Genomic DNA, 24,809 nt, shown 5'->3' with positions numbered 1-24,809 from the left:
GAAATAGGAAAGGCAATTACCAAATTTATTTGGAAGGGAAATTGCACCTGTTTAGCCAAAAGCATCCTAAAACAGAAGAACAATGTGGGGAGGCCTTTCACTGCCTGACCTGAAACATATTACAAAGCTACAGTGGTATTGGCATAAAGACAGACACATTGATCAGTGGAATAGAATTAAGAGTCCAGAAATAAACCCTCACCTCTACAGCCAACTGGTTTTTACAAAGCTACCAAGTCTGTGTTACCAGGAAACAGTTCTTTTCAACAAATGGTGCTGGGAGAACTGGATATCTATAACCAAGAGAATGAGAGAGGATCCCTATCTCACTCCCTATATAAAAATCAACTCAAAATCAATCAAAGACATAAATATAAAAGCCAGGACCATAAAACTACTAGAAGAAAATGTAGGGAAACATCTTCGAAATTTTGCAGTAAGAGGTAGTTTCTTGGACCTTACACTCAAAGCACAAGCAACAAAAGAAAAAAATAGATAAATGGGACCTCTTCAAAATTAAACACTTATGCATGTCACAGGACTTTGTCAAAAGTGTGAAAAGGCAGCTGACTCATTGGGAGAAAATATTTGGAAATCATATATCTGGTAAGGGTTTAATATCCATGGTATATAAAGAGATGCTACAACTCAACAATAAAAAGACAAACAACCCAATTCAAAAATGGGCAAAGACTTGAACAGACATTTGCCCAAGGAAGAAATACAAATGGCAAAAAAAAAAACATGAAAAAATGTTCAACATCACTAGCAATTAGGGAAATGCAATCAAAAGCTACAATGAGGATCCTCCCATGGCCGACTGGATGGAACGTGGGAGAGTATGGGCTATGATGTGGACCATTCACCATGAGATGCAGCGATACCCAGAGATGTACTCACCAAATGCAATGGATGTGTCATGATGATGGGGGAGAGTGTTGCTGTGGGGGGAGTGGTGGGGGTCATCAAAGGAATGTATTAAATGACTAGAAGAGCATTAACCAGCTTTTATAAGACTTAACCAGCATTATAAGATACAGGCTCCTGATAGAAACCAAGAGGAATACAACTTCCCATCCAAGCATAATGAGTACATCAAAAACTGAAAATGATGCCCAGGAACAAGTAGTTCCAGGAACACCAACTCAGACAAAATGGCTTCGCAGCATTCACTGTTCTGCAAACCCAAGGGCAGCCGTATGTTTTTTGCCTCATTTTCTGGCTAAGGTAAAAGTACCTTAAAGACAATACTTATCCTTCTCCTCAAAATAACCATGGGAAATATTACTCAGGTCCTATGAAAATCTCCTTCTTAAGCATTACCTAACAGGTGTCAGTGTGTGCTGATGTCTTTCTGTGTTTCTCTCTCTCTGTCTCTCTCTGGAGGTCCCTATGTGGGTTTTTTTTTGGGGGGGTGCCTGTGTGGGCGTGCATGGGGGGACTCTCTGTGATTGCACTTGGGGCCTTTCTGTGGATAACCATGGGGTTCTGAGGAGATGCATGGAGAGTGTGTGCAGAGGTCTCTGTGTGGGGGAAGAGTCTGTGTTAGGAGGGGTCTTGGAGGTTCTGTGTACAGGCAAGGATGTCTGTGAGAGGGCAGTCTGTGTGTGTGTTGTGTGTGTATGTGTCTGGGTTTCTGTCTTTGTGTATCTGGGTCTGTATCGAGTTTTTCTTGTAACTATTCTAACAAGTTTTATTATAAATTTCCACCCTTCCACAAAGCCCTAAGATTTTCCTGCCTCTCTAACCTGAAGTTTCATAAAGGAGAAAAATTAAATAAGAACCACTGTTAAATCTATGTCTGTTCAACAATACGTAGAGAATTAAGGTTTTGGAGGGTACACACCAGTACAGAACAAAAGTTATCTGAGATTGTGCATCTCTAACAAGTTTCCAGATTATTCCAATGGTTTGGTCACAGTTTGGGTATCAAGGATCTAAAGTTCTCCAAACTTAATAAATTTCCTCTAACTATAATTAGAACTCCCCATGCAAATTTTCCAGCGTATTCTCTGATTGATTATATCAGATAAGCTTGACTGTTACATATCTGGCTATAAATGAGAAGTTCTCATTTTGCTTTAAATGAGTCTCTCGTGAGTTTGTTTGTGTGATCCAGTACCAAGTAGTGAATAACATTCACTAAATATGAATTTCTGCACTTCTAAAGCTGGAACATAGAAACCTCCCAAAGGTTCTTCTACAGAGTGAAGTCTCTTGGATGAACAACTAACTAGCTTTCCTAAGGTGATACACCTCTAGTTCAATGCTGACTTCTTTCAACTACAACAATTCTTGCTATCAGTATTTCTCATATCAAACTAACTGCATTTATTTATTTACATGTTTACATTCCCTATCCTTTCCTTGAGGGCAAGAATGGTATCTTGCTGGTTTTCTAACTCTAGCACTTAACAGTGTTTGGCACACAAAAGACAAATGGTTTTTGCACAAAACAAGCTCAAAATGTTTTAGGTAGATTATTAGATATGCATCCAAAAGCTTCTCTACTTCTATAATATACTCCAGGATAGGCTCTAAAAAGGAAATTGCTTTAGACTATTTCATTTCCATCTCCCAAAGCAGAAAGTGGTCCAAGATTAGACTCAGTCAAGCTTTATCCAACAAAGCTTTGTTGAAAGAGACACTTACCTACTAGGAAAAGAAGTCCCTCTTTAAACTGGAGCAAGTGATGCCAACTTCGAAAGGTAGATACACACAACTACAAAACCAGGGCAAATTTTTTTCTTCCTATACCCTCACAACACATACTCAATTCCTGGCAATGCCTAAAAAAATCAGGCATTATCCTGGAAAGGAACCATACAGTAATACATTTTTCCAACTTAGATTAACTGGAGAAGGTGTGTTCCTCTACATACTTCTGCTGTACAGGACATGGATTTGCGATAACCCTGAGACTTTTCTATAAAAACTTAAACTAATCTATATCTGCTAAACTAAAAGTATAATTTGCCAAAATATCAAGTGTTTCTGTGAAAAAGCTCATTACAAGCACTACAATTAGCAGTACCAGGATGATAACTTTCAGTATCATTCTTTTTCTTAAAAACATTCTATATACTTTTTTTTTAAGATTTGTTTTGTATTTATCCCCATCCCCCATTCTCTCCCCCAACCCCCCCCCCATTGTCTGCTCTCTTTCCATTCACTATGTGTTCTTCTGTGTCCACTTGCATTCTTGTCAGCGGCACCGGAAATTTGTGTCTCCTTCTGTTGCATCATCTTGTCACGTCAGCTCTCCATGTGTGCAGCGCCACTCCTGGGCAAGCTGCACTTTCTTCGCAGGGGGCGGCTCTCCTTGAGGGGTGCACTCCTTGTGCGTGGGGCTCCCCTACGCGGGGGACACCCCTGCGTGGCACAGCATTCCTTACACACATCAGCACTGCACGTGGGCTAGCTCACCACACAGGTAAGGAAGCCCTGGGTTTGAATCCTGGACCTCCCATATAGTAGGTGGATGCTCTATCAGTTGAGCCAAATCCACTTCCCTATTCTTTAATTAAGTATGTACAGATGTCAATCAAACTTTACTAAGTTACTTTACATGTCCAGCTCAAAGTTCAGAAAGAAAAACAGTTAAGGACAAGTTAAAGAGAAAAAAAAAATCAGAGAACAAGTAAAAAGTAAAATATTAAATTTATTTGGGGACAAAAAAAGTTAAACCCCTATCTTACATTACAAACAAAAATAAATTCCAGATGGATTAAAAATCAAAATATAATAAATATAACCACAAAAACAACTGGAAAAAAATAGAATTTGTTTATAAATTAGGGGTAAGAAAGACCACTCTGAAACACAGAATGTTTAAGCCACAAAGAAAAAAAACTGCTAACTACATTTTTAAAATGTAACTACATAAAACTTAAAGTGATAAAGTTACAAATCAATAAGAAATAGGTAAGGTAAAAATATTTGCAACATACACACAAAGAAGGAATATCCATAATATATTAAAAAAAATCCTTTAAACCGAAGACGAAAAGATAATCCAACAGGAAGACAGAGATTTCCATTTGTCTTGTTCAGGACTGGGTCCCCAGCACTTGGCACATAGTAGTCACTCAATAAATATCTGTTGAATGAATAAATATTAATAGGCAATTCCCAGAAAAAAATGTAAATTGTCAATAAATACATAGAAATATTCTCAATCTCATTAAAAGCAGAGAAATGAAAATAAAAGCAACAGTAAAATGTTTCCCAATCAAAGATTTAAAAATACCCAGTATTAGCGACAGTGTGATAAAAGCGTTCTCCAGTTTATAGTTAGCTGAGGTGTAAAATAGTACTAGATTTTTTAAGGTGCTACAATAATGTTATATATTAAATTTAAAATATAGATATCTTTCAACCCCAAAATTCTACTTTTAGGTATAAATTTTAGAGAAGCATTTCTACATGTACACAAAGAGGATACAAAAAATGGCCATTGAAGCACTGTTTATATAACAACAAAAAAAGTTAAGGTACACCCCAATCAAGACAGTAGAATGAGAAGCTTCAGGACTCTGTTCCCCCACAGAAGCTTTAAACAACCAGCAAGCACTGGCCGAAATATCTTTCTCAAAGCTCTAAAATATAGTTAAAGGACTGCAGTAAAAGGACAAGTATTGAATCAAAAAAAAGTGGTAGGATCTTGCACAACCCAGACCAGCCCCTCCCTAACCAATCATGCGCTTCACATGGAGCTGGGCTTTGCTCTCAGTGTAGATCCCTGGTTTCGGTTCTGGAGGGAGTAGAGTAAACCTCATGCACATACTGGGAGCATGTATGCCTGACCCAATCTGTCAGGTGAAGGCCTGAGGACTCACTGTCCCAGAACATTGTACATAAAAGGCAGCTCAGTGAGCTCTTCTACAGGACACTGTAAGAGAGCAGTGAAGTCATACTGCCTGGGATAGGGGACTTCTGGCTATAATATATACATTGCAGTGCCTAGGACTGTGAGAGAACTGTTTCCTATAGAAGAAGAGACATTCAGAACTGTGTAAACAGGCCAAGACAAGTCCAATGCACAGAAAGAATCAGGGAAGTCACTATTCATTGGCCAGGAGCTACTTTCCAAACTCACTATATGGATAAGCCCAAAATGAGAGCACTTCACATAGGTCCATCTGCAAGGACTAGGAAATAAGTTTTGTTTCACTCTTCTTTGTGTTTTGTTTGTTAGCTCCTGGCATTCAAGGAAAGCTCTGTCATAACCCTAACTGGATACAGGCTTAAGGAACAAGTGCGCAGAGTCTAAATTCCGCAATAACTAACTCCTTAAAATATCAAAACATCCAGGTTTCAGTGAAAGGTTACAAAACATACAAAGAAACATGAAGTGATGGCCCAGGCAAAGGAGAAGATTAAAGCATTAGAAACCATCAGGGGGAGCTAAGGTGGCAGAAGAGATTAAGTATCTCTCTCCTACTCCAGAAGGTCCCAGGACCGGTCCCCCATGCCACCTAAAAGAGAAAGACAAGCAGACACACACACACACACACACACACACACACAAAGAAACCATCAATGAGGAGGATCAGACCTAGGACATAACCAGACAAAGACTTCAACAAGACAGTCCTAAATATGCTCAAAGAACTAATGGAAAATATGGACAAAGAACTAAAAGACATCAGGAAAATGACAGATGAACACAAATAAAATATCAGTAGAGAGATGGAAATTATGAAAAGGAACCAAACAGAGCTGAAGACCACAGTAGCAGAAATTAAAAATCCCTATTGGATACCAACAGCAGATTGGAGCTGGCAGAAGAAAATATCAGAGAACTTGAAGTAAGATGATTGGAATCATTCTGACTGAGAGGGAGAAAAAAGAATGAAGAAAAGTGAACAGAGTCTGAAGAACCTGTGGACACCATCAAATGTATCAATATGCACACTGTGGGTATCCCAGAAGGAGAAGAAAGAAAGAAAGAAAGAAAAGAAAGAAAAGAAAGAAAAGAAAGAAAAGAAAGAAAAGAAAGAAAAGAAAGAAAAGAAAGAAAAGAAAGAAAAGAAAGAAAGAAAGAAAGAAAGAAAGAAAGAAAGAAAGAAAGAAAGAAAGAAAGAAAGAAAGAAAGAAAGAAAGGGGCAGAGAGAGTATTCAAAGAAGAAATAATGGCTGAAACCTTTCTAAATTTAATGAAAGACATGATTATACATCAAGACACTCAAACTTCAAACAGGGTGAACCCAAATAGATCCACACTGTGGTATATTATAATCAAAGTGTCAAATGCCAGATACAGAATTCTAAAAGCCACAAGACATGGGCAACACATCACATACAAGGGAGCTTCAATAAAATTAAATGTTGATTACTCACTGGAAACCATGGCATCAAGAAGGCAGTGGAATGACACATTTAAAGTGCTGAAAGCAAAAACTGCCAACCTAGAATTCTATATCAGGCAAAACTGCCTTTCAAAAGTCAGGGAGAGTTTGAGACATTGCCAAATAAATAAAAGCTGAGAGAGTTCTTTACCACTAGGCTGGCCCTACAAGAGATACTCACGAAAGTTTTGTAGGCTGAAAGAAAAGGACACTAGACAATTGATTGCAACTACATGAAGAAATAAACATCTCCAGTGAGGATAACAAATATAAATATAAATTCCAGTACTATTGTATTTTTGGTTTGTAATTCCACTTTTTACTTCCTACAGTATCTAAAAGGCAAATATATAAAATGTAAGGAGAAATCAGTAAATTTGGACTTAAAACACATAAACGTAATTTGTGTTAAGAACTGGATAAAGGTGGGGGGACAGGGAGTACAGGTACATAGTTTGTGTACACTATTAACAAGTTCAGTTAGTATGAAAGCAAATGAAAATATTACAGATTTAAGATGTTAAATTTAAGCCCCATGGTAACTTCAAGGAAAATATTAGAAAATATGCAAGCTCATAGACAGAAATTAGAGTACGGGTTGCTAGGGGTGGGAGGCAGGGAGCATAAGGAGTTAATGTATAATGGGTACAGGGTTTTTGTTTAAGGAAATGGGAAAGTTCTGGTAATGGAAGGTGGTAAGGATACCTTAATATTGTGAATGTAACTGATCCCACAGTATTGTAAGCTTATAAGTGGTTGAGATGGGCAAGTTTATGTTGTATATACGCTCCCACAATTAAAAAAAAGAAAAGCAACTAAAGAGACGATGACAATTAAATACAATAAATGATTCTAGATGAGTTCTAGCAAGGAAGAAAAGACTGCCTTATTTTTATTGGGACATTACTGGGAAATATAAAAAAATTGGAATATAGACTATAAACTTTAATATCAATGGTAAATTGCTTGAATAATGATAACTGCATTTAAGGTATTTATATAAGTGAATATCCTTGTTCCTTGGAAATGTACAAGGCAGTATTAAGTATTCAAGGAGCATGATATATATAACCTATACTCAAGTGTTCAGAAAATGTGACAGACAGACGGATGGATAGATAGAATGATATGGAAAATGTGCAAAATGTTAAAATTGATGGAACTGGGTATTTGGGGGTACAGTGGGATTAGGGTATAATAGGGTTCTTTGTATGGCATTTGTATTATTTTTTTAACTGTCCCATAAATTTGAAAGTATTTCAAAATAAAACATTAAAAAATAAAGAAAAAAGTTAAATGTGCACCAACAGAATGGTTTAATAGGCAATGGTAAAAACTTTGGAAATCAATTCAGGAATTAAAAAGAATGAGATAGGTCTATATGTACTCATATGTGAAGAGCCCAAGACATGCTGTTAACTAAAGAAAGCAACCTGCTAAACAAGGAATATGTAATGTACTTTTATTTATGTATGATTATAAAACTAAAAAATTCTCTATGTACAACCATGTATATAAACTCACAGAAAAAAAAGTCTAAATAAATGAACAAACTGATAGCAGAAGTCACTTCTGGGGAGGAGAATAAGATTCGCTGAGGGCCAAGGAAGGACTATAATAATACTTTATTAGATTGACTACTTTACAAGAGCATATTCATGTATTTCTTATGTAATTTTAAATAATTTTTTAAAAAGAAAAAATAATGGAACTATCATTTAATTGACATGAGGAAAACAAGAGGAACAAATTGGGCCAAGGGGGTTAGACAGAGAATTTTAAAAATCAGTCTGGGACAAGTTAGCTTTAGTTCAACTACAAGTAGACAGTTGTACATACCCAAGATTGGGCATTCAGAAGAGAAGTTTTGACCAAAGAAATAAGTTTGGAAACAGTTGGTGTGCAGATGTTATTTAAAGGCATAGGAGAGGGAAGCAGATGTGGTTCAAGCAACTGGGCTTCCGTCAACCATATGGGAGGACTCAGGTTCGATCCCTGGGGCCTCCTGGTAAAGGGGTGCTGCAAGGCATGCAGCGACACAACAAGATGATGACGGAACAAAAGAGAGATGCAGGGGAGAGTCAAGGCGAGACACAACAGAGGCCAGGAACTGAGGTGGCTCAAGTGACAGGGAACTACTCTCCCACATTAGAGGTCCCCGGGATCGAATCCTGGTGAAGCCTAGAGGAGAGAATGAGAAGAGAAGACAAAAAGAAAACAGACACAGAAGGTCACACAGCGAATGAACACAGATGGCAAAAACAGTGGGGGCGAAGGGAGGGCAGTGAGGGGGAGAAAAAAATAAAATAAAATAAAGGCATTGGAGAGCCATTTTCCATCCAACCAAACAGCCAAATGGAGACAAGGGCCAACCAGGGCTGCATTAGAGGATGAAACTGAGCAAAGACCAGACATCTTTTTAGAGTGGTTCCTAAGCACCACTCACAACATCATTCTTTTTTTTTAAGATTTATTTTCTATTTTGTTTCTCTCCCTGTCACCCCCCCCCCCCCATTGTCTGCTCTGTGTCCATTTGCAGTGTGTTCTTGTGTCCACTTGTATTCTTGTCACTGGCACCAGGAATCTGTGTCTCTTTTTTTTGCATCATTTTGCTGAGTCAGCTCTCCGTGTGTATGGCGCCGCTCCTGGTCAGTCTGGGTTTTTTCGCATGGGGCAGCTCTCCTTGCAGGGTGCACTCCTTGTGCATGGGGCTCCCCGATGCAGAGTACACCCCTGCGTGGCATGGCACTCCTTGCACGTGGCAGCACTGTGCTTGGGCCAGTTCACCACATGGGTCAAGAGGCCCTGGGTTTGAACCCAGACCTCCCATATGGTAGGCGGATGCTCTATCAGTTGAGCCAAATCCATTTCCCCACAACATCACTCTGATGGTATTTCATGACAATGGATGGTGATAGTTCTACAACAAATGCTTCTCAAATAGGAATTTTTGCAGACTGTACTGGAGGAAGTAATTATGCTATACAGCCTCATGATGATACTGAGGACAGCATGAATGATCATGAAGACACAAAAGGCTCAAAAGAAAGTTTCAGAGAATAAGATATATATCTTCCAATTGCAAATGTAGCAAGAATAATTAAAAATGCCATACCTCAAACAGGAAAGATTGCAAAAGATGCCAAAGAATGTGTTTAAGAATGTGTGAGTGAATTCATCAGCTTTTTAACTTCTGAAGCCAGTGAAAGATGCCATCAAGAGGAATAGAAGATAATCAGTAGAGAGGATATTCTCTTCGCCATGTCTACTTTAGGCTTTGACAGTTATGTAGAACCTCTGAAATTGTACCTTCAGAAATTCAGAGGCTATGAAAGGAGAGAAAGAAATTGGTGGAATGGTCACAGCTACAGATGGACTCAGTGAAGAGCTTACAAAGGAGGCATTTACTAACTAGTTACCAGCTAGCTTAATAACTGCAGATGGTCAACAACAAAATGTTATGGTTTATACAACATCATAGCAAAGATTTTGGTGTTCAACAAACTCAGTTTTCGTGATCTGAAGAAATGATAGACTAGGGAGTATAGAGAAGCAGAAGAGGCTATACAATTCCAGAATAGAGACATTAGAAGAAGCGACTGGTTGGAAAGATGTCTCTTTGTATATCAAACAGCTGCAATGTAGCTTTCTGCTACTTGACTAGTTGAGGTGTTAATTCTGACTTGAGAATCTTTTTCATTAATGATATAAAAGAAAAACTTGGATTTTAAAGGCATTAAAATATTTTGTTTTTTATGAGAGCTGTTGCTCTGTATGACTCCTGTATGCATTGTATATTGTGATTTATTATTGTCAGAGCTTTGCAGACAGTTTCTTATTTTCATATTGAATCATATTACTTCTTTAATTCAAGTAAATGGCTGGGTGAATTCATGAATTCAAGTTGCCTTTATTATAAATTTGAGTTTGTCTTGGTTATAATAATACCTTGCATGAAAACCTAGCTAGATTTTCAGCTTTTAATGTATTTATTAAAGTTTTTTTTTAATGTTTTTGGTAAAACATTCATAACTTAAGCAGCACCATTTTTTTTTAAATGTAACTGAAAAATTAAGTGTTAATGGAGAAGCAAATAATGTCTGACTTATTGAACTCAGTACCCGCTAACAAACAGTGTTTACACCATTCATTGTGCCTGTTAAAACAGTCTTAGTTATTGGATCTTTTTATTAAGACTAGATTTCCTTTGAGTTACATTATGAGTATTGAATTCATTTAGGTTTAATGTAATCCTAGTGCCCCTGAAATGGTGCCCCTTTCATCTTGTATGTGATTTTTTTCAAAGAATCCTCTTCCAGAAGAGGAATTTTATAGTCTGATGGTAAATGTCCTCATTTTACCTTTTCAATTGAAACGTCAAGTTTCCCACTTTACTATGGAACCAAGAAACATCAGACATTGTGTATACAGCCTGTTTGCATGGGTGAGCAAATGAAATGAAAAGAGTGAGTGCTTGGAATGAATGGTATGAAATGGAAGCCGTCAACTTCTAGTGTGCTGTCTTGATCTGTGCAATAAACTAAATTCAGATAATGCAACTTGGTATAATTTAGTAGTATGTACTTGGGTTGCTTATTTTTTAAAGCAAGGAACTGTATTTTCTCATCTGTTATTTTTGGTGATAATTAACTTGAGTTTTTTATTTTAGTGCCAATAATTATATTATATAGTTTTCCTAAAAGGAAGTTTGAGTGAATGTCATCTTTGAAGTATACTCAAATTTATAAGGTAGAAGTATTTTCCAAGATACAAGCTGAACAGATACATTTACTTTGCCAGAATATTGGGGGCATATTTGGGCTAAGCTGAGGTTAAAACACTTCCCTCACCAACTCCAGCCACCAATGAAAAAATAATCTTTATTACAGAAAATTCAAATAGGCCAAAACAAAAAGGTGCAGGTGGTGGTGGTAAGCAAAATCAATCATCAACCTACTATGCTGAAATAATTAATGTTAATATTTGATAAATATAATTTGTCCTTTTACTTTGCTAATTATGTATACTTTTATTAAAAAACTCAAATGTGCATACTGTTTTGTAACCTACTTTTTTACTTAACAATATATTGTGGCGTCGCACTTGGCCCATTGGTTAGGGCATCCGTCTACCACATGGGAGGTCCACGGTTCAAACCCTGGGCCTCCTTGACGCGTGTGCAGCTGGCCCATGCGCAGTGCTGATGCACACAAGGAGTGTCATGCCACGCAGGGGTGTCCCCCGCGCGTAGAAGTGTGCCCCATAAGGGGGGCCACCCAGCGTGAAAGAAAGTGCAGCCTGCCCAGGAATGGCATCGCACACACAAAGAGGTGACACAACAAGATGACACAACAAAAAGAAACACAGGTTCCCGTGCCGCTGACAACAACAGAAGTGGACAAAGAAGACGTGGCAAATAGACACAGAGAACAGACAACCAGGGTGGGAGGGGGAAGGGGAGAGAAATAAATAAATATTAAAAAATATATATATATATTGTGAGGGAAGTGGACGTGGCTCAACTGATAGAGCATCCACCTACCATATGGAGGGTCCAGGGTTCTATACCCAGGGCCTCCTGATCCGTGTGGTGAGCTGGCCCACATGCACTGCTGTCGTGCACAAGGAGTGCCATGCCATGCAGGGGAGCCCCCGCATAGGGGAGCCCACATGCAAGGAGACCGCCCCACAAGGAAAGCCACACCCATGTGAAAAAAGTGCAGCCTGCCCAAGAGTGGCCACCGCACACATGGAGAACTGACATAGCAAGATGACACAATGAAAAAAAAGAGACACAGTTTCCCGGTGCTGGCTGATAATACAAGCAGATGCAGAAGAAAACACAGCGAATGGACACAGAGAGCAGACAACGGGGGGTGGGGGTGAGTGGACGACACGGACGGATGGACAGGAGGAAGGGAAGAGAAATAAATCTTTAAAAAAAACAAAAAATAATATATTGTAAATACCTTTCAAGGTGAAAAAAAGAAACCAAAGGCATAGGAATGGTGTGAATGGCTTTGAGAGAACAGACAGTGGAAAGTGAAGAGGATCCAGGACCAAGTAGCCAACAAAGAAGACTGAGAAGGAACAGCCAGAGAAATAAGAGTAAAACTAGTAAAGAGCTGTATTGTAGCCAAGGGAAGAGAATATTTTGGTAAGAAGACAGTGTCAAATGATGCCAAGAGAGCTGATAAGAGGAAAACCAGAAAACAGATCATGATATTTCCCAATCCAATGAAAATTAGTGACTTTGCACTGCCACTGTTTCCCCTGTAACTTGATATTGTCTAGAGACTAATGTTACACAAGGATTTCCTGATGAAGGAGGCGAAAGTTGTTAAGAACATAGTGGACGGGTCTAGGGGGATAGACCAGCTGAGAGGATAAGAGAGTGGTAAGGGAATGAGTATTAAAAAATTAATGGATGACTGGAGGTCAGGTGGTGACTGAGGTAAAAAGGGATATGAGGTTTGATAGCTTAGGCCTTCTCCTGGAAGAGGGTAGACCCTAAGGTCTGAAGTGTTGCACAGAGTGGTCTTAGAAGCAGCATGGGTTCAGTCACTTAAGCAGATTTCACATGTGAGTTTAGTCAGGGAAGTAGGGGGTTGACAGTACAACAAAGTCTCAACAAAGAAACAAAGCAGTGTTTCATCTCAATCCCAAAGGCATCAAAGGTTGGCAAAGCCTTGAGCAAGTTAATTACTCTCTTTGAGCCTGTATTTCCTCATCTGTAAAATAAAGACAATAAATTCTCACAACTTTATCAGATAGGTACTACTGTCTTTATTTTACAGATGATAAAGTTGTGAGGATTAAATGAGATAACATAGAAAGGTGTCTGACACATTATTAAGTATTCCAGTAATTGGTTACCATTATGAGTGTCACTAAAGCCAAAAGAGTTTCCAAGAAAGGAAATCAAGAGTATTAAGTCTTTTAGAGTGACCAAAAGGGTTCATGTTGGAACATTGCAGGAGATAGGTTTGTAGGGAAGATGAAGCCAGTATTAGTCTCAGGTTCCTTAATATTCAAAGACTTCTCTGCAGTATTCAGAAAGGCTTTAAGAAAAAGCCTTATAATCAGAGAAATTCAACTAGCAGCTTTAGAACCTCTGCACCCTTTCTTAATATACCCTTCTAAGTACAAGTAGGGATCCAAAGGTGATACATTTCTACTGACAGATCCTTAGGGGAAAAAAAGAACAGAAAATCACCAAATATTAATGCACATGTCCAAGAGGCAAAACAGCTAAATGATTGGTATAGAATATTGCTGGGGAGGAGGAAGACTGAAGATAATCCACATTATATATCTTAAATTATTTTATTTAATCAAAATAGTTTTAGACTTGGGAACAGTTATGGAAGAAATTTCAATCTACCACAGCTTTCCCCTCTGTTCTGCTCTGCTCTCACCAAGTCTTGGGCCATAGGTCATTCAGACTATATAAAAACTTCTATAAATTCCATAGAAACCTGATCAAGATTACTAAACCTCTTGGTGTGTGAACGGAATTTCAGTTCCTCTAACTGTGCCTACCACCTGAACATGTTTACAGAGTGGCAGGTCAGGGCAACTGCCAAGATTGTCTTCCTCCCATCATCCTCAGTTATATATCTCTAAATTATTTTAACAAGAACTATCATGAAACAAACCGCCTATTCTTTTTTTTTTTTTTTTTTTTTGAGGTACTAGGGCTGGGAATTGAACCCAGGACCTTGTTTACGGGAAGCTGGTACTGAGCTATACCAGCTCCCATATATTCTTCATAAATTCAACTTGACAAGAGTTTGAATAAAGATTCTAAACTTTTTTTTTTCTTTCATGGGAGAAAGGGGACAATCAAGGAAATTATATAATAAAGAAACTAACTTTCCCTTTCTCATGAATTATCCATTTCCTCAATTAATTGGACACTAAGGATCTAAGGAGACTTCAAGACATCAAACACTACTGCAACTTCAGTCCTGAACAACCACCTAAAAACAGCTCTTAATTTTCAAATGCTTTCCCAGATCTAAAGAGGATAGAATTCACAAATTATACTGAACAATATAAGGGCTGCTTTGTCAGGAAATTCATAAATGTTCACATAAATATATGGTAATACCGTCATCCAGCTCAAAAAGTAAAAAGAAACTCCCTGTGGATTCTGCTCATGCAATAACAAAAACATCCACCTGAAAACATACAGAGTAATGTTTAGTAATGTTAGGATTTAAAAAGTTCAATCCTGAGCTTTGTACAGAAAAATACATCACTTGAAAAGCAACACCGAATTTGGGTCTTAGAGTCAGATTGACTAGGGTTTTATTAGCTCCATCACAAATTTTGTAACCTTAAGACAAATTCCTCATTCTCTCCAATTCTCACATCCCTCATCAATAAGACTCCTACCTAATCCTGAGGGCTCTTGAAAGGATTTTTTAAAAAAAATAGTATAGGGGAGTGGATGTGGCTCAAGCGCCTGCTTCCTACTTGGGGGAAAAAATAAAAACAAACAACAAGCAAAACAAATGAAAAAAAAAAACCAACTCAGGGAAGCCGATGTGGCTCAATGATTAAGTACTGGCTTCCCACATAGAAGGTCCTGGGTTCATTCCCTGGTACCTAAAAAGAAAAACAAACAAAGAAACCAATTCAGGGAAGCCAATACAGCTAAGTGGTTGAGTGCCAGCTTCCCATATGCAAGATCTTGGGTTCATTCCCTGGCCCCCAGCACCTAAAAATATATAGAGAAATAAATAGAAATAAATTTTAAAAATTAAAATAAATTAGTATGTATAAAGCTCTAAGTATAATGCCTAGAACAGTGGGAATACCTAGTAGTATGCTTCCCCTTCTAATGTTCAAAAGGTTTAGAGATTGATTCATAGAGAATGTGGGACTTAAAGAACAGGAGACAACTGTGAGCTGGGCAAGAAGGGTCAAAGTCCTCAGGCAGGATAAATTTCTCAGATTACCAGTAAATTCCTAATGTGAATCCTGTATCATCGATCTTGAAATGCTATTCTATATATAAGATGCTCTTCCTTTCCTCTTCAATTTTTACAACTCATTAAGAGTCTACATTTGGACAATTTTTTTCCATCCTCTTCCTAAAGCCCTGATTCAGATCCTCCTGACATTTTTGGTCTTGGGATGACCTAATCCTTAGTCAGACAAACTCAATTTAAGAGTTCACTGAAGATTCTAAAAGCCTTCTGGGAGAAGACAAGAACTCAGTATCTAAGAAGTTAGAAAGAGTAAGTAGAGTATAATGAAAAGGACATGAGCTCTGGAAACAAACAGACCTGGACTTAATCACCTCTGCCACTTTCTAGATGTACAACCTTGGGTAAGACAGTTAACCTCTCTGGACCTCATTTCCGCATGTGTAAAATGGACATAAAATCACCTACATCTCTTTTCTGCTGTCAGGGTTGGAGAAATACCTATAACAATTCCAGGCACATAAACCATTATTAGAGTCAAACTACCAATTGCCTTACTGTAACACCTTACAAGGCTGTACTTTTCTAACTGGCAAAAGGAGTCATACTCTTCCCACATTCCCATACCTATCTCCAAGGCATTCCATTTCAGCAATGTATAATTAACCAAATCAAGAGCTTAAAGAATTCAGGGCAAGAAAGCGCTAACATGGCTCAACTCATTCTCTCCTGACGGCAACAAAGCCAGTGCAAAGTGTATACGTTTGCCAAAAGACGTAAACTCTGCTAGAACATGGTCATTACTGATACTGATAAAAGCACAAACTAGTTGAAGTTCTTGGGCTCACAGCCTTATTGTCAGAAAGTCTCAACTTTTCTGAAATAAATCTTTTCCTGCCTTGTTTTCCCTGCTGAGCTATAACATTCCCATTGTTCCTTTTCAAGAACACGAAAAGGAAAAAAACCTCTCAACCACTGCTACTGCTTTCACTCCGGAACTGATCTTGCCCTTTCACAAATCACTTCATATAGAGATTTCTGGTCTGCTAGGTTCACTTAATGTGAGCTTATGAAGAAAGACATTAGGTACAATTATATCAGAGCCACAATGACAAGTTGACCCCCAGAGCACCACAAGATACAGGAGGGAGGAAGGTGCCAAGATAAGTTGTGACTGAGTAACTTGCACACCAGATGTTCATTCTTATTAACACTGCACTCGGGAATTCTGGCTCTTGTAAAAAGTTCATTTCCCTTGTGTGGTTGAGCAGAATAATCAACTAAGAAAACTGATGACAGATACCTGACTGGAGTAAGGGAAAAACGATCAGTGGAAATGTTACAAAATAAATAAGCCTGTATGTGACAGTTACAAAATAAAAGCAACAGTCACCAGTTACATAGCCAAAGGCAGCTATTTCAATCCCCATTATCCCAACCCCTTCTCTCACTAAAACAAAAGCAGAAGGGAGTCAAGGTCAGAAAGGATATTTAAACAGACAATCTGAAAATTAGAGGCTCAACACATCAAAATGTCACTCTGTGGTCCCTTGGTGAGGTGACTTTCAGGTTGAGGAAAGAAGGGCAGTATCATGCACTTATTTTCACTTAGCCAAGTTAATATCAAGAAAGTTAAAAATCTGAGCCCCCAAAAAGCAGCTCTATGTTCTTAGTTGTGTCATACAGCTGCATCCTTGCCCAGACTTAGACCTGCTTAGCTTCCAACAGAGAAGTTGCATGTTGGTGCATTTAACACTGTAAGGCAAGCTCAGCCCTGCCTTCCATAGCCTTGAGGCTGCTGAGTAAATCCAGAATCATACAACTACACTTTGCTGTTGGAAAAAACAGGAGGGAGGCGGTTGAACAACAGGCAAAATGCTCAAGAAGCAAATCCAGAATTAAGAAAAACAGACTCTGGTATGCTAGCCTGTGACTTTTAAGTTCTTTATCTAGAATCTAGTGAATTGTGTGTGTCTTTCAGAGATGATCATGGTGGTATGCACTTAAGCAATGATAGGAGAAATTTTAAAAATCAATTCTTCATGATAAAAATACCTCTCATTTCTTAAGCCCCTACTCTGTGTGACAAGTTCAATGCTAAGCCCATTATAAATATTTCTAGTCCTCAAGAGTATTAGTATCCTCATTCTTAGAAGAGAAAACTGGGATTTTGAGAATATGGAAATTGCCCAAAAGCTAGTTAGTGAGTCTGCCTGACTGTAAAACTCATGTTCAGAAAGTAATTTGTTAAATGCTTTTCCCCTCAAGGGCTCTAATCTAACTCCAAATTTTACACAAAAACACCCTCAATCACAAGAAAAAGATTTGACCAAAGTTATAAGACAATTGGACTAGTCATAAATATACTACAATTTCTAGATAAGCACTAGAGTCCATGCTGCCTTTCTAAGCTACCATAGTTTTTCTCAGAAGAGTTTCCTAGTGAAAACAAGAACACTGTCCTAAATCAGCATTAAACAAATTCCCTAAGTCTTGCCTCTGAAACCATTTATTTAACAGCCATTTTTGGGTAGTACGAATGAAAGGGTCATCTACTTTAAATCTTAACCATGAAGCTATTAGGCAAAAAGTCAGGCTAGATCCAAGGTTCCAATTCAGCAGAGTCCCCCAAACAGGGAAACAAATGCAGACTTCACTGCTATTCTGATAAAGCAATTAAAAGTCATTCACAATCATCAAAAAGAAAAACATCAATCACTGTGTTCACATTGTGCCTAGGAAATTAGACTTATAACCACTTTCTGTATGATCCTCATCAACTCCGTCTTTTAAAATATTTGCCTTCTTGTTATTCTTTGCTAATTTCGCTTTAAGGGTTGGGGGGAGCAGGTGTAGCTCAGTGGTTGAGGGCCTGCTCCCATGTAGGAGGTCCTGGGTTCAATATCCCGTACCTCCTTAAATAAGAGAGAGAGAGAGAGAGAGAGGGAGAGACAAGCACTTGGATAACATTGGATAACATAGGTGTACCATACATATAAGTGCACTTACTCCTCGGTGTTCTGAACTAACTGCCCCTTCAAAACTATTTCTAAAAGAAACTGTCGTATGAGACGCCCCAGGATGATCACCTTTCCCAAAAGTAGAAGTATTCTTCCTATCACTTTCAGATTACACACACAAACACACACACACACACAGTGGAATCAGTAAAACAATATTCACTTCACACACAGCCTAATAATCCGGGTGACCAACTACGAAGCAGAGAGGACAAACGTCTGAAGAGAAGAGTGAAGGCAATCTCTCCATCACCCTTCTCTACACTGAGAAGATGCAAAGATATTGCAGTATCTCGAAATGAAAGGCACAGCATCAGCACTGATCTATGAAAGCAGCTGGCCACACGAGGGGTAGAAAGTCATCATCTGTACAGAAATCAGACAACTCTGTGGTTTTCACTGCGAGGTAACTACCGATTACTCGTTCTTCAAGTAGAAAAAGATCTTTCCACCCTTGTTGTCGGACGAACTCTCAAAAGCGGTAAGGTTTTTCTACACCACAGGGGTCTCCTCCCCGGATAGTCTGGAAAATAACACACGAGTGCGTTGGGGGTGCAGAGGAGGGCCGTAGTAACAGAAGCCTCGTCTCCCCAGACTATCCCAGGTGCTAGAGGAGAGCGCTACCTCCATGTTCTTCACAGCGAGGGGCGGCGTGGCACCTGGAGTCTTCGGGCCCCAGCCGTGGGGGGCGGGTGGGGGCATCTCCGAGAGAGCGAGGGATCTCCCGGCTCCCAAGACCAGGAATGACGGCGTGGAGACACGCGGCTCCCCGCTCCCTCCCTTCCTGGCCGCGAGAAGCAGCCCGGCCCCAGTACCTTCTTGACGGTGCGCGGCGCCTCGGTGACGGTGCCGTCGGGGCTCACCAGGGCCTCGCCGCCGTCGCGGTGCCGCTGGTGCTGGTGATGCGGGTCGCTCCGCTTCATCGCCGACGCCTGAGGCAGCTTTCCCGCGGCGGGACTGAGGGCGGCGGCGGGTCCCGAGCCCGGGCCAGGGGCCGGGGGCCGCTCCGCGGCGGGCGCCGGAGCGTCAGGGTCCCCGCCGCCCGCCGGGGGGGCCATGGCGCCCACGGCCGCCGCGCTCAGTCCTAGTTGCTGCTCCGCCTCGGAGGGGCTCAGGTCCTTCAGCTCCACCTCGGGCACCTTCGCAGCAGCCGCTGCCGGCCCAACCTGCACGGACATCACCGCTTCCACTGCAACCGTCGCCTCAGACTCCAGCTCCGGCTCGGCCCCGCCTCCTGCCTCTTTTCCCCTGCCCTCCCCCATTCCCCCACTCCTCCCCTCCATCGCCTCCGCTCCCACCCCCTTCCTCCGCCCGCCAGCCAGCCAGCCCGCCCGCCGGCCACCCAGCCAGCCAGCCCCGGCCGGCCCCGCCCCGGCTTGGCCCGGCCCACGCGCGGGGCGCTACGGAACCTGTAGTGCGCTTGCTCCGAGCCACACGCGGCGAGAAGACCGCGGGACCTCAGCCCCCGACCTGCACTGCGCGCTGCCGATGCGGGAGGGCCCGCGATGCCCCCTGGGAGTTGTAGTCCCTTTCACCCTTCCTCCGGAAAGTGAGCTGGAATTCTGCAGGGCAGAGGAAACTATAAGGCTAGCGACTAACAGAAAGGGTTGAGGCTAGGTGAGATCACCGTGGACTTGAGGAAGAGAAAGTCGCCTGAGGAGTTGCGGCTTCCGGGGAGGGAACGCCAGAAACCCCAAGGATAGGAAGGTGGGGGAGGAATGACTTGCTCCCCTGACAGCGTAAATTTCCTCTGTGCACGTCTGCGATCACGTGCGTGGGCATTTAAAGGAAAAGCGGTCTCGTCACGTGAGGACAGTGCCGGCCACGAAGCTTAACGTGGCTTGATTTCTCTGTCTCTGGGAAATCAGGTTCCTAATACCTCTCTGAACTTTGATGGCCTTGTGTTTATAAGGAATAAAATGGACTCTTGCCTGCTGTGACAGTTTGGGTCACATTCTGGGTTTGGAAATTAAAAATTAGTCCCCAAAGAAGTTAGGTATCACTCGTCGAAATTTCAAGTCTGAGGAATTACAAGTTGCCTCAAATGAGGCCAAATCTTTTGACCTGACCTATTAACTCTACTATGGAAAAAATCAGAATTCGGGTAAAGATATCAGCACAGAGGAATGTTAACTCAAATATGAATAGTGATTCCCTAAGTGATGGGATTTGGGGTGACAATTACTTTCTTCTTTGTATTATTTTAAGTTTTTGCATTTACTGTAAAAGATGTAAACATGAAGGCATACTGGCAGCTTTCTTTTTAATATCAAAAAGGTATCTCTGAAAGAGCTTTCATGTCCAACAATAAAATAGTTACAGGTTTTAAAATTAACTTTGCTAAGATCTTAATGTTAAGAAGAAATAAATGTGGTGAAATATTAAGAAATCAGGAGAAAATTGCACATTCTATATTATTTTAACTATGTAAATAATACAGAAAAAAAAACAACGCAGTTGACTCTGGGTAAGAGGTTAAGGATAGGTTTTTTTCCTTCTGTATTCTCAGAGAAATTAAGGCAAAGAGGATCTTTTTGTTCAGAGAGTAAGCAATACCCTAACAACCCCAGAAGGCCACCAGACATGTAATCTTTGGAGTAACTATTTTTCCCCTGGCAAGAGGGAGGAACAGGGAGAAATCACCTGCCTTCATCTCCCGTCCCCAGTGTTATAGTACTGTTTGGGAAATCTATTCACTGTGTGGAATTTGTCCTTTCCTGAGCCGAATCTTTCACATCCTGGTCTCCAAATTTCTGCCTCACTGAGCACTGCCATTTCCACAAAGCCCACAAGTCTACCAGACAACACAGGCTTCTTAAGCTTTCTCTTCACACTCTGACTTTCCGAATTTCCTTCCTGTTAAAAGGAACCAGCCCAGAGCGCCATCCTCCAGCTGTCAGGGCAGAGATTAGCAGCTCTGTAACGGATTTCTTTCTTCCCCCTAATGCACAAGGGAGCTGAGGTACAACCCCCTGGCATGTGTCAGAGCTCATAGGCAGCAGCTGCCTACCTGGACTGCCACTAGAATTGATTACTGAGGAGATGAATTAATTCTTCAGTGGGATGTGTTTACAAAACATAAGGAGTCGGAGCACTGGAAAGAAATGGATATTAATCCTTTATTTATCCAGGCACCATCCACTGTTTGGGGCCAACCATCAGGGCACACACCTCACCCATCCCTACATATCTATTGCTTCTGCCATCTTGGTTGCAAAGGGACAAGAGGCCCAGTTGAAGATGGAAGTACCATACTGGAAATATGATGATTAAGCAAGGTTATGATCTGAATATTTAGACTACAGATCTTCCTTCACCTGACTTTCTTCACCAGACCCTATTTTTGCCTTCTCCAGTAAATAAACTAACAATCAGCCAAGGGTGAGAAGGGTAATCATTTGACTGCACAGAGTTAGCTAGGGGATCTGGGTGTCTAATTGCTTCTTAAACTTTCAACAAATCTTCCTGCTTTCATCTGCATCTCCTGGAGTACCTGCTGCCTCCAATTCAGAGCCTTCTGAAAGTGCTGCAATGTAAGTTTTCCCCACTGCTGGCTAAGAATTTGGCTCTTCCGGATATGCTAAATTACCACTCATCACTTGCTTTCCACCTTTCAAACTGTGTTCATATTGGCACCTCTTCTTTTCCTCTTTGTAGGCAGAGAGTGAAAAAGAACTAAGTCTTTGTCGCACTCTGTATTGGAAAGTCAAATGATAATGCCTAAACAAACATTCAAGAAGTAGCAGTATAAACTTGTTGTTCAAATGTATGGAAGTGAATACCACAAGGATCATCGAAAATAAAGTGGTTGAATCCCAGGAACAGGAAATTATGGGGTAGGCAGTTAAGAGTGGGATATCAAGACAGCTGTTTTAAGTAACAAGATTTTAGAGCTATTTGACTTTCCAATTATATAACGTATAACTTAGATGGAAAAAAACTTTAAAAGTAGACAAAGGCAATAACCTGTGTAAGGATGCACAGATGCAAATATGAATATGAAAGTATAAGAGTAGACTGGGGGAAGCAGATGTGGCTCAGCTGATAGAGTGTCCACCTACCATATGAGAGATCCCGGGTTTGATACCCAGGACCTCCTGGCCCGTGTGGTGAGCCGGCCCACACATAGTGTTGCCGCACGCAAGGAGTCCCATGCCACACAGTGATGCCCCCCGCCTAGGGGTGCCCCACGCGCAAGGAGTGCACCCCGCAAGGAAAGCCACCCACATGAAAAGCACAGCCCACCCTGGAGTGAAGCCTCACACACCTCTGGAGAGCTGATACAGCTAGATGATGCAACAAAAAGAGACAGAGATTCCCGGTGCCGCCTGACGAAAATGCAAGTGGACAACGTGCAGCAAACTGACACAAAGAGCAGACAAAGCCCGGGGTGGGGGGGGGAGGGGAAAGAAGTTAAAAAAAAAAAAGAGTGGACTGGAAGGTGACCCACTAAACTCCAATAGCTGTTTTTCCTCAAGAGGGGAAATGGGACTGGGGGTATTGGTCAAAGGGGACTTTAATTAAATCTGTAACTAGCTATTTAAAAAAACAAAAACAAAAAAAAACAAAAAAAGTAAGCCAAAACGAATATGATACACTGGTCATTGTTAATTCTGAGCAGTGGATATATGAGTGTATACTAGGTTGTTCTTTGTGCTTTTCTATATCTTTTCAACTTCTTAAAATTCAAAAAGAATTTCTAGTAAGTACATGAAGGGGTGGGAGCAGTAGACAGACTGCTTTAAAGAAGCTGGGACAGGCAGGCCCCAAAACCTGGGAAGCAGGATGATTGAGCTGGTAAGTGGCATAGGTGGGGCCCACATGGAGCAGCTGAGGACAGAAGCTGCTACAGCAGTTAGTACATGGAAACCTCTAGGGCGTCCCCCAAACCAGGCTCCTCTTGCACCCTGAGGAGGCTCTTCCAAGAATCTAATTCAAGAAGGCAGTCCCTATTGCCCAGCTATCCGGCACTGCCTGTACAGGGCCAGCTGTGGGAGTATGCATGGTCCTGGTCCTCCAGCAAAAGCTGGGCTCACAGCGCCCTCTGGTGACCCCGGAGTCTCTGTAAGCCGCCACAGCCATAAGTGGAAAGGTGACGCTTCTCAAATTTTTAAGGCCCATTTTGAACACTTCCACCCCATCCCCTGACCTTAACATAAGTAATCCACCAAGGAAAGAAGGGATGAAGGGAGGGAGGGGGACTAGTGGTCGGATGAAACAAAGAAAGAAAATCGTAACATTGTCCCTTATTTCAGAAAAGATCTTTAGGTAACACTGATAAATTTTGTTTTAAATATTGTTGATGATAAAGGTTTAAAAAAAAAAAAAAGCTATAACGCTGCTAAGAGAAGGAGTAAAGGCAGGGATGAGCTAAGTAGCCAAAGGGAACACAAATGGGAAACATGAAGAGGAGGAAAAATTAGAGGTCAGATTTGAGAGTGGAAAGAGCTGGATTTGAGAGTCGGGAAGACCTTGCTTGGTCTGTCATTATCTGTGAGGATGGGGCAAGTCATTTTCCTTCACTGAGTCTGTTTCTACATAAAAATAGCTCCTTGGATTGTTATCCACTGCATTAAATGAAAGGCAATAGAGCACAGAGTTTAAGGGCAGACTCTGGAGCAAACAGCCCTGATGGAATCCCAGCATTCTCACTCCCACTTACTCTGTAGCCTTGGGCTAAGCCATTTAGCTTTTCTGTGCTCAACATCATGAGATTTTAACAGTGTCTCATAAGTCTGTGGTGAGAGTCAATGAGTTAAGGCACGTGAAGTGCCTGGAAGAGTGCCCAGGACCTAGCAAGCATTTGGTAAGAGGTTGCTATTATTATTATAATGATATACAGTAAACTGCCTAGAATAAGATCAGAGTATTAGTTCTCCATCCCCTTCCCCTTGATTCTGGCTTTAGTAAAAATGCTTGAGCAGCAGTAGAAAGGTATACTCCTCCAATAAGCCTGCCTGGTCATACTCTTCTTACAGTACCCTCTAAGCCTATGGGTACCCCCTCCTTCCTCCATGGATCTTCTTTCCATGTACTCCTGAGTCCTAGCAACCCAGTTCCCAGTCTTCTAGTGACACCTTTTTGGGAGAAATGGAACAACAGATTTCCCTTTGACTGGGAGGAAGCTGTGGATCAGAATGCACCTGGCCCGATTGACATCCCCTTAAAGAAGGGAAAGTCCCCAGAGGTGGAGCGCAGGATTGCCACCAGGAGCCAGCCCCATCCACGGACACCATCAGGAGGACACTTGCTTCCAATTGTCCGTCCAGGGGCAAGTTGTATGTTTTTGCTCAATTACCTTATGAGTGGGCAGTGAAGCAGTTGTGGCCACAGAAGAGCTTTCGTCAGTAGAGAACCAACTGGCCAGGCAGGACAGGCAGCACATTACGCTGACATCAGCCTGACATTGGATTGCCAGTCATGACCTCATTAGCATCAAGCTCTTGGCCTCTCAGAATAGCCTTCAAATGTTTTTGAGATCAGTACTAGACCAGAACCAGGTT

General features: G+C 41.0%; 1 protein-coding gene and 1 pseudogene across 2 annotated transcripts in view; one reads left to right on the top strand and one right to left on the bottom strand.

Moving 5' to 3' along the window:
• AHCYL2 (adenosylhomocysteinase like 2) overlaps window positions 1–24,706 on the bottom strand; it is a 272,609-nt gene extending 247,903 nt beyond the window's left edge. The window contains exons 1-3 of one of the 2 annotated variants that reach the window (XM_023590153.2): window positions 24,605–24,706; window positions 19,716–19,868; window positions 19,122–19,472 (exon numbers count right to left, since the gene is read on the bottom strand). In XM_023590153.2, coding sequence (XP_023445921.2) covers window positions 19,122–19,472; window positions 19,716–19,868; window positions 24,605–24,691 — 591 coding nt within the window. In that variant the 5' untranslated portion in view covers window positions 24,692–24,706. Of the gene's footprint in view, window positions 1–19,121; window positions 19,526–19,715; window positions 19,869–24,604 lie in introns of those variants that run through there. The other variant, XM_004463221.4, reaches the window with a different exon arrangement.
• LOC131278529 (nuclear transcription factor Y subunit beta-like) lies at window positions 9,249–9,831 on the top strand (annotated as a pseudogene).
• Window positions 24,707–24,809: the final 103 nt, after the last annotated feature.

The sequence above is a fragment of the Dasypus novemcinctus genome, chromosome 5 (genome assembly GCF_030445035.2).
Source record: "Dasypus novemcinctus isolate mDasNov1 chromosome 5, mDasNov1.1.hap2, whole genome shotgun sequence".
Taxonomy (NCBI): Eukaryota; Metazoa; Chordata; class Mammalia; order Cingulata; family Dasypodidae; genus Dasypus; species Dasypus novemcinctus.
Note: the sequence above shows the minus strand (reverse complement) of the source record. Positions and strands in the feature narration are given on the sequence as shown.